General features: G+C 47.2%; 1 protein-coding gene across 1 annotated transcript in view; it reads right to left on the minus strand.

Annotated features, from left to right (window-relative positions):
• The window catches only part of LOC109711661 (mRNA cap guanine-N7 methyltransferase 2), a 75,248-nt gene extending 67,687 nt beyond the window's left edge, over positions 1-7,561 (minus strand). The window contains exons 1-3 of the mRNA XM_020234811.1: positions 7,138-7,561; positions 3,013-3,053; positions 2,807-2,905 (exon numbers count right to left, since the gene is read on the minus strand). Of these exons, the coding sequence (XP_020090400.1) occupies positions 2,807-2,905; positions 3,013-3,053; positions 7,138-7,561 (564 nt within the window). The remainder of the gene's footprint in view (positions 1-2,806; positions 2,906-3,012; positions 3,054-7,137) is intronic.

Genomic DNA, 10,651 nt, shown 5'->3' on the forward strand with positions numbered 1-10,651 from the left:
GTTACTAACCTCTCAAGAAGCTCCAAAACAAGCTCAAAGTCCTCAAAGGTTGAAGTTTGATCCTCAATCAAGCTCCAATCCAACTCTCCAAGCTTCTCCAATTGTGGTAGACCAACAAAAGGCAAGAAAGAGAAGAAAAGAGAGATCAAAACTAGCTCAAATTCCTCAAAAATGAAAAAGAAACCAAGGGGGGAAGAGCTCACCTTATCTCCTCTGGTTTAGGGCTGAAAAGAGCAGCCATGGGGGCTGGGGTGACTTTTATAGAGGTTGCAACAATTACAAAAACACCCCTTCCCAAAAACTGCTGTCGCTGCACTGTGTACCGGTACACGGGCTCGCGTACCGGTACAACACCTGCGAAACAGCCAAACCCGAGCCTCGGGTTTGCACGAAATCCGTCTATGTACCGATACACCAGCCCCGTACCGGTACAGCCATCAGCGCGTACCGGTACAGCCATCAACCCCGTACCGGTACACAACCCTGCTGAGGCTACCCGAGAGCTGACCAAAATTTCGACTTTTCGTATTTTGGTGCTAGGTTTCAAACCTCCAATCTCGAAGTTCAAACCATTTGTCGGAGCACTGTCAACAACCCTCCACGAAGTGTGGAAAAGCTCAGAACACGAAACAAACACTCGAACCTTGCAATTTGCAAAGGTCCAGTGCGTCACAACCTTTTCCTTATGCTTCTGAATGTTAACCTAGTGTGCATGGAATACTTGGTGAAATGGATAGGTAAGGATTGGGTCGGAACATGGATCCTATAGCACCAAAAGAAAGAGATGAACTCGATGGTTATTCATTGACATAGAGAGTGGCATTAATGTAGTGTACTTGACACTAGAGATTCATGAACTTAGGGATAGGTGGATTCTCTAGTGTACTTGACACTAGAGGTTCATGAACGACTCGTGAACAATGAACTTAGTATAGCTAAATAATTATGCATGAATGTCGGAATAGATGAGTTCCGGGGTTCGGGGGCACATAGAGTCTCCTTATCCTATGGGATGGATATGTGAGGCGTAGGCAAACCCAAGGGTTTCGCCATAAATTGGGTAAATGAAAAGTTAATATTGTCATCGAACATTGCTTATCGAACATGGATCGAACTTGTTAGCATGATAGTAAAATTTTACTAAATGATGCATGCATTCATTTCACATGATTATGGGCATAGTAGCATAGTTTTCTTATTATGTCTTTACAGCTTTGATATATATATATATATATATATATATATATATATATATATATCTGTATCTGTTTCGTTGTTACTTTTGCCCACTTGAACCTAGTGTGGAGATCGGCGGAGTCGGCGGCCGAGCCCACTAGGAACTATGGAAGATAGTTCTCATCCCACTTTATTTCCAGGGCTAGGTACAGGTTTGCCGGGCGAGGACCGCGGCAAGGGCATCGCGCCCGACCAGTGAGGATTATTGGTAGAGTAGTAGCTTTCCTTTTGTATTAGCACACCTATGTATTTGAGAGAGATTCATGTAGGTGAGGACTTTGGAGAGTTATGTACTTGATGAGCATGTATTCATTTTGGGAAAGAAAATGTAATTGTATAAAGAATGCAAATGTGATGTAATTGTTAGTAGTTCTCTCTTTATTTCACTTGTGTATCTTGTGGATTACTTGCTCTTCGTTGTTGGCACTATTTGTGCTCCGTTGATCGTGTATGTATGAATTTAATTTTTCTGGGTAAATTCTTGTACATGATCAGGTTGTGAGCCTTGGGCGAGCAGGGGAGTTGCTGCCCGTTCGGCGTTCCTTCGCCGCGCCCGAACCGTGCCAAATTGGTAGGGGTTTCGGGGCGGGGGAGTGACAAATAATGCTGTCAAATTCTCAGTCCTTACATTATCCCCCCCTTAAAGAAAGTTTCGTCACCGAAACTTGCTTACACCACTGAAAAAATTTCGGATAACACACCACTAATGCACCAAGCATAGCTATTGTGGTATGGAAGGAAAGCTCCTAAACCAGAGTACCAACACTCACCTCGGAGGCTACAACCTCCCAACGGTTCGAACTATAACCAGACAAAGCCAAATCTTAACCATCGGATCCCACCGATGAAACTCGACCCACTTAGGTCCAAGACCTAATCTGCCGCCTAGACCAAAAAGGTCTAAGGTTGGTAGTACCAGTTGAGTCGACAATTTAGCATGCTCAACACTCATTCGGGTACAAACAATCAGCATAAAACCAATGCATCTCCGTCATTAGGTGAACAGAGTTGCCACTCGCAACATGCGATCAAAACAACCAGTGATGCCCAACATCTGTCTCTACGAGACCCTATCGCTGTCATCCCTAAGGGACCCTAGCGATCGATGCTCCTAGCAACACTAAATGTCCGTCTCATCGAGACTCCAACATGCCTTTCACCAAGTGACCAAACAACAATCCAATCCAAGGTATCCACGATAAACTACAACGTATACCTTGTACAATATCACAAGCTGCGACTTCTGAGCCAACCTCCAGGCTCACTAAATGGTCAAGATGACCGTCGCCTCACCACAAGACTTTCCAAGAGATAATCTTACAAGATAAAACACCGATCCAATCCAGGTATTCCCCAAAAAGGGTAGGGTATCTCGTCCGAACTTTCAACACTACGTTGTCTACAGCTAACGTACTTATCAAAAGGAAGGTGAAATACCCGCAGATCCATCGCCAACACAAGTTGGAGACGTGACACAAGAACCAAGCCAACCAATAACCCTATACTACACTAGAGTGCACCAACAGAGATCTGACATCAAGACTGTACATTAGTCAGATCCGATACACACCACAATAACAAAGAAACCAACAAAAAGTTGAAACATCTGCCTTGATATTTCCATCGACAAGACCATCCGACATAACTTAGAAGAGTGCACCCTGTATGCCTGTGGATTGACCCACAAAAGCTTCCATGTCCTGTGCTGGAGGTGGGGCGATCACAATAGCAAAAGTAGCTTGTCGACATCTCACTGCTCAGAACTAGTCTACTCACAGCCCCCACTCCTAACACCCAAAACGAGTACATGTCATACCCTGCAGCACAAGAAACACGAGGTAACAAACACAAATAAACCTTCGAGCCTCCTAGCTCGATATACCTCGAGATTAAATCTCGAATACCCCGCACTCGTGTGCCTACATGTCTTAGGTCTTTCTATGAGTCAACCTAACCAGTGATTCAGTTAGAAAACTTGTAAATGCAGTTGTAGTTGTTTCACGCTCTGATACCATCTTAATCTGTCACGCCTCGGGGTCGATTTTAAAAGTCTTTTTATAATGATTACTATTTTAGAAATCAGAGTTGCGAAAAACGTGCCATTCCTTTTTTTTTTTGAATGCAATCTGGCCCACGTGACGTACAGACCCGCCACAAATACAAAATTCCTCTGTCCACTCGTACCGAGTCTCCTTTGTATTTGCACGACGTACCGACAACAACATCAGGATCTCAATCACAACCTACATTTACCAATCCATAATCAATTCATGCCATACATTTCCATACAGCTAGCAATCCTTAGAAATGATGCATGCCTCTAAACACTCCTTAGGCGCTGGATGATGCGATGCACAGTATAAGCATTATCCTATTTAAAAATGCTCCTCACCTGGAAACTTTGTTTTTAAACTCATAATTCAATCATTTACAAAAACCATTAAGAAACCTTTTTAAAACTATTTCCCACACGAAAACTTCATTTTGAAAGCCAACTACCTTGAGGGGTAGAAAACCACAATGTGAAAATACATAATTCCGAGAATCAATTATCCATAAAACCAAAACCACAGATCCATAAACTCCAATTGCAAGCATCATAGTAAAACAACTCAAACCAATCCACCAATAACCAAACATTCATAGTGATCATCTAACTGAACCATTTATTTAAATGACTAGAAGCAGAAATAAAGATAACCCGGGTGACGGTTGCTACTGCAGTCTAGCTAGTATGTTCTCCCGTCGCGCCCAAAAGCCAACTCCTCACCTGAGTCACCTGGGGAAATGGGGGTTGAGAAACCGCAATCAAGGTTTCCCAATGGGTACGACAGAGCCACGAAGGCAAGTCGTAATCACCGAAAACCAAAGGAGGTAAGGTAAACAAAGTACAAGTGCTATGATACAAAAGAGAACTACAGTAGCTATAGCAGATATGATAAGAAGCAAGTAATAATGACTGCTACTGTATGAAAAATAATGCCGAGCATGCCTCAAGGTAACCAAACCAAAACTGTACCCAATCTGGTGCCTGCTATATTGGTTCGCAGACCTCAAGAGCTGCCTGTCACAAACTCGCACCGACCTGATTCATCCGCCCACTGGACGATCCATCCGGATAAGTACACCTCCGATCGGTGGCCAAACCGACCTGGTGTCATGAATACTCCCAAGTGCTGTGACTAAGTCATGCTGATATGCTCAATGCGAAAGTCGGCTGAAGCCGGTGCCTTGGCCGAAGCTAGATACAAGGGCGTACAACGTCGAACCATGATCAACTAGATCGAAACACACGACAAAGGAGTCGATGTGTTGCCTGGACTCAAGGTCCACAGAGATACAATATATATGCAAGCCTGCTCTACATGTCTATCAACAACTAACAACATGCAATCAATAAGGGTATAGATAAATGAACGATAACCAAACAACTGACATGTAGAGACTACAATGCTGAAATAGAAGAACAGAAGAAGGTGAAACGATCTCACCGACTACCAGCTCGAAGCACCCACCTGTCACAAACGCGCCGAAAACCTGGGTACGCAACGAGTCAACCGGACCTACGAAGATCCACCGGGTCAGTAACTAACCCACGAATCCAGAATACATGGTTCACAAATCTCACACAATTCCCCGAAATCGGTTTCCCAAAACCGATCACCGAAACTCGCCGGAAGTCCCGAAAACCACACCGGGACACTGTCGGGACCGACTAAATGTCCCGAAACACACCGACTCGTGCCACGAGTCACCAGCTGCCACAAAACACATCGATTTGGATGTCTTGGCAGCAAACACAAGGTAACGCAGACTGACAATTATCGACGGATAATTATTCGGATCCGGGTTCCCGGAAGTGTCTATTTCGACACCGGAACCCACCGTCGTTCACCCGTCATCTTCGAACTCACGATAGACGATGGTGACCAGCCGACAAGGCTTAGCGACAAATCTCAGGGCAAACAAACAATGTCGGAAGAAATCCGAACCAAAACTGCGTCCGCCGGTGAATTTCGCCGAAAAACGCACCTAAATCGACTTTCGATTTCCACGAAGGCTATCGGACCTTAGACAATCAGTCCAGAGGTCACCACATGCACATACATACTGCCCACAGTAGCCACAAGGTGCACAATTGCAAAAAAGTTCCTCTATTTACATAAAATCCCATTATTTTTTATAAATAAGGTGATTTTGTGGCTCGTTCTCACAAACCGAGGACTTCCAAGGTCCGCCGAGACACGTACTGATAGATCTCGATGTGCCGGAGGCCGTGCTCCTGATCCAGAGTGCAACGNAGGTCTCGATGTGCCGGAGGCCGTACTCATGATCTAGAGCACAACAGCTCACTGTGGGAGGCGTAGGGACGTCCTGAACTTTCAGCGAATAGCGCGCTCTTAGGGAAAACTGCGCCGAAAATATTGTTTCGGTATCCGCTGATCCAAAGTGAGGTAAGCACTGTGATCGGTACTGACCAGCGATCACTGTGCTCACCTCTGGAGGCATCGGGACAACCTCGAATCACTGGAAAAGCGTGCGCAAACGAGCAACAGCAACAAAAATAGCACTACAAGGCTTACCGGAGCAGTGGGAGCTAGGGCAGGCCGGCGACGGTGCTCGGGGCGGCTCGAGGCGGCGGCGATCGACTGCCTAAGGTCGGAGGGATGCCACAGGGTTGGCCCAGGGGGGCGGCGGCGCGGGGGAGAAGCAGCAAGCTTACCTCGGCCTGGGCTCGGCCTAGCTGCTGTAGGCGGCTACAGCGCGGCGGCGCTCAGGGGTGGTGGCAGTAGACGGGGAGGGACGCCGGGGCTTCGGGGGAGGTGCCGGAGAGGGGCCTGAGGGAGGGGAGTGCTTAGCACCACCCTTGGACAAAGAAAACAAGGAGATGGATGGTGTAAGCGAAGAAAAGAAAGAAGAAACTTGCTGAGGTTGTGGCTGCCGGCCGGGGCTTGGTCGGCGGTGGCCGAGAAGCGCGCAGCTAGGTCAGGGGGCAAGGGAGGTGGCTAGGGTCGCTGTGGCTAATCTAGGGTTACGGTTCCATGGTAAAACCCTAGAAGGCTATATACATATAGGCTCCAATTTGTGCCAAAGTCCCTCTAAACTCAATATTTAACATTGAGTCCCTCACAACGCGAGTAAAACGCGCGTACACCCCCACATGCGATTTCACACGAAACGGTATATAAAATATTACGCTTTTCGCAAAAATACGGTTTTGCCAATTAAGACCCCTCCTCGATCAACGCGCGATATCGGCAGATCCGTCCGTCAAGTTTGCGAACGGATTGCACCAATGCGATCAGCACGACAGAGATATCAAATCTACGATTTTGTTTTCCCTCGTTTGGTTACAGATTCGCGACGAAACCCGTCCTCTCTCCAAATGGCGAAACTACACACAAATACATATAATACATGTATTTTCAATTTTCTCGAAATCCGTGCGTCAAACCTAAAATCCATAAGCGCCATAGTTTCCAGAATAGCCGAACCATTCAAAACGAGCTATTGGATCGCTATGAACGGAGTCTGATACGTGCTAGAAGCCAACTTTACACTGTGGCCTCTCCGAAAAACTGAGTTACTATTCATTTTAAGTGAAAAGTAAAAATCGCGTAAAATTTTCGTTCTAACTCGTTTTATCCCGAAACTTGATGAGTGCTTTTGTAATTAAATTACACACAAAAATATCGTCAATAGAGAGTCTAACAATACTGTCAAATTCTCAGTATAGCAGCTGCACTACTCATAAACTCTCCACCATCAGATCTGCGCTGAGATTTGTGCCAGATCTGATGGAGGAAAGTTGTAATGGACTGCTTCTAACGTTGCAGTCCCGTTTTCTTTTTTTTTTTCCTTGTCCTTTCTTTATCAGAGCCATCTTTTGCCATTCCTAACCCAGCTCAGATCCAACACTTCCCTTCTCCGCCTCGCCCCTTCGCCTCGCCATACCGCCCCCAACCACCACAAGCGAAGAAGCAGCAGGGGGGCCCGCACTCCCCCTCCTCCTCCTTCCCGAGTGGGGACCCGCGCGCATTCCCCCTCCTCCTCCTTCCTGAGCTCGGACCCGCGTGAGCTTTGCGCCGCTCTTTCCCCGCGTGAGCTTTGCGCCGCCGACCATCCGCCGCAGCGGCCAAGGAANCGCACTCCCCCTCCTCCTCCTTCCCGAGTGGGGACCCGCGCGCATTCCCCCTCCTCCTCCTTCCTGAGCTCGGACCCGCGTGAGCTTTGCGCCGCACCTTGTCCGCGCGAGCTTTGCACCGCCCACCAGATCTACCACCACCACCTCATCCGCACGGCCAAGGAAACCCTCCTCGTCCATACATCTACCACCACCCCCGACAGGTGCCGTCCTTCACCCCTCCCAAAAAAATCAATTAAACGGCCAAAAGTGCAAATCAATTAAACCCCCCGACAGGTGCCGTCCTTCACCTCTCCCGACTTGCTAAAAGTGCAAATCAATTAAACGGCCTGGTAACTTTGCTTTGTAGTTCTTTGTAAAACGACCTTGGATACCATATTAGCAGTAGAGAAGGAGAGTGCAATGGCGAGGACAGGACAACACTTTAATGGTCAGGGTGAGACACTGGAGTTCATGATGAGGTTACACACTTAGAAAAACAAATTGCCCAAGATACTTAGTTACAATGCTAGAATGTTGTGTTTTTCAGGTTTACCATTTGAACTTTCAAACATAAGCATTCTAGAACCTGGAAATAATAAAGTGAAGATCTGCTGCTAATTACAACACGTTCTACTGATGGAGGGTTCCAATACTGTACGAAATGTTTTATTAACTATGATCTACTAGATGATCTGCTATTTAATGGATAATATCTTTTTTTTTTAGGGAGTTGGATTATGAATTGTAACTGTTTACTTTTCCTCTGCTTGTAAGGCCTCATAACTTGTTACCAAGTTCTAATGCTAAATCCTGAAACTAATAATAATTAAGGCTTCTCAGACTTCTGACCATGGCAGATACCATCTAAAAGAAGTAAAAGTTAGATAAGCATTTTTAACTTTCAGTACTATCTCCGCTTTCCTCATCATCTCTCTGTATCTATATCCTCAAAGTTAGGGGGTTTGTACTAGTCTTTTGGTAGCAGAGACAATGAAGAATGCACTTGTTTTGGCTATTTAGCTAGTATAGCAGTTTATCTAGGATGGTTATCAGGCTATGCAAAAAATTAACAAATAAAGAGAATAGGGTCACACCCTCACATTTGGTGAACTCTTAAGGTTGGAAGTTCCTTTTAGGTTGATTGACCTATGATGAAGTGGTAACTTTGCTTCTTCCGGAGCTGATCGTCAATTCGAAAGCTTCATCATCGAAAACGGCTTAGGAGAACGGAGGCCTCCGTGCTCCTAATAGCACACACAAGCCCTACTCTCCCTCTCTCTCTCTATATACACATATATATATTAGAGATCAGTCCAGATTTTGCTATTAAACCTAATTAAAATAGAGAATATGGATTTGTTGATATTAGAGATAATTTCAGTTTGTTATTATGTATTGCTGAAAAAAATTTCAATATATTTCTTCATAATGTTTTTTTTACATAAAAATCTTGTATTTAGATTACCTCATCTAAGTCCCAAATTGGATTGTATCTCGTCACGTCACTTGAAGATAAGGATTTTAAATTTTATTTTGAAAATAGGTGTAAGGACTGAGAATTTGACTGTGTAGTTAAACTCTCTGTTAATGATGTTTATGTGTGTAATTTAATTATATAAGCACTCATCAAGTTTCAGGAGAAAACGAGTTAGGATGGAGAAGTTATGCGATCTTTACTAATCACTTAAAGTGAATAGTAACTCCGATTTTTCGGAGAAGCCAATAAGTGGAGATAGCTTCTGGTGCGTATTGGACTCCGTTTATAGTGATCCAATAGCTCGTTTCCAATGGTTCAACTGTCCTGAACCCAATGGCACTGACGGATTTGGATTTTGATGCATGGTTTTCGAGAAAAAGGGGTTTTATCGAAAAGAGGGTTTTCGTTCTTTGCTGTTCTGCATTATAAAACTCCTCGTGCTCTGTGCATGTGACCTAGAGTAGGGTGAGGGATGTTTCAGATACCTACTAGTGGTAGGAAATTCAAAAAAATTAAAGAGAGGATGGGTTTCGTTGCAAATCGGCGACCATATCAGGCAAAACAAAATCGTGAGTTCGATGCCCCGGTTGTGTTGAACGCATTGGCGCAGTTCGAAAATCTGACAAGCGGATCGCCAGATATCACGCATATATTGAGGAAGGGTCAAATAGATTATTTTCGTATTTCACGCGAAGCCCCCTATATTTTATGTACCGAATGGCGTGAGATCGGACGTGGAGATGTGTACGTGCATTTTACACGCGCTGTGAGGGACTCAAATGAAATTAATGAGTGTCGGAGGACTATTTTGCAAGGTGACTATATTGTATATATATGGCATTTAGGGTTTTCAAGTGGAAACCCTAACCCTAGATGTCTTCCTCCCTCAGGCGACCTCCCTGCCACCCTCAGCACCTTCCTCTGCCCTAGCCGCGCGCGCCCCGGCCACCTGCGCATGCCGCCGGCCGTCGAAGAGGCTTCTTCTCCCTCTCTACCTTTGTTTCCAACATCACCCCCCTCTCGTCTCTGCTAGTGCTGTTGCGAAGGAGGCCCCTGACCCTCGGGCTCCACTTCTGACAGCAGACCCTGATCCCGGCAACCATCCTCGTCGGTCGCCGCCGCCCCCGAGCGCCGCCACCGCTGCCATAGCAGGCTGTGGCTGGATCTGGGTATTTCTGGCCGAGGAGCTTCAATTCCCTTCTTGCTGCCGCCGCCACCTTGGGTCAGCTGAGCCGTCCTCCCCCGGAGCCCCGGCGACCTCCGCTGCCAGCCTCAGCTGCCCTGAGCGCCGCCACCGTGTCGCAGCTCCTGTGGGGCTCCCTGGACGAGTTCGGTCCGAGCTGAGCTCGCACCTCCTCCCCTACGCTGCTACAGCCCGGAGCCACTCCCGCGGCACTTCTCCGGCCTCAGGCGATCCCCCGCCGTCGCCCCGCAGCTCCTTGGCCGTCGCGGTGGCCGCATTGACCGGCTGAACCTGAGCTGAGCCCGCGCGGGCTCGGGGTGCTCCAGAGCTGCCGGCGCCGCCTTCCGTCGCCAGCCGGTCCGCGCGCCGCCTCCACTGGGTCGGGCACACTTGGCTGCCATCGGCGCCTTCGCGGTCGGAGCCCTTGCCGGCCGGAACTAGCCGAAGCCTACCTTGATCCCATGTGGTTAGGGCATCGTTGCCCGCCGTCACTGCAGCCTCCCGTCGCCTGCTGACAAGAACCCTGGCCCCCACTGGCCGGCCGCACCCATCCCCTGCCGGCGCGCCCGTCATCTGGCCGCCGTTGGCCGCCCGTGCTCCACCTAGCTCCGGTAAGCTTAAGTTAATG

This window comes from Ananas comosus, linkage group 6, assembly GCF_001540865.1.
Source record: "Ananas comosus cultivar F153 linkage group 6, ASM154086v1, whole genome shotgun sequence".
In the NCBI taxonomy this organism is placed as follows: domain Eukaryota; kingdom Viridiplantae; phylum Streptophyta; class Magnoliopsida; order Poales; family Bromeliaceae; genus Ananas; species Ananas comosus.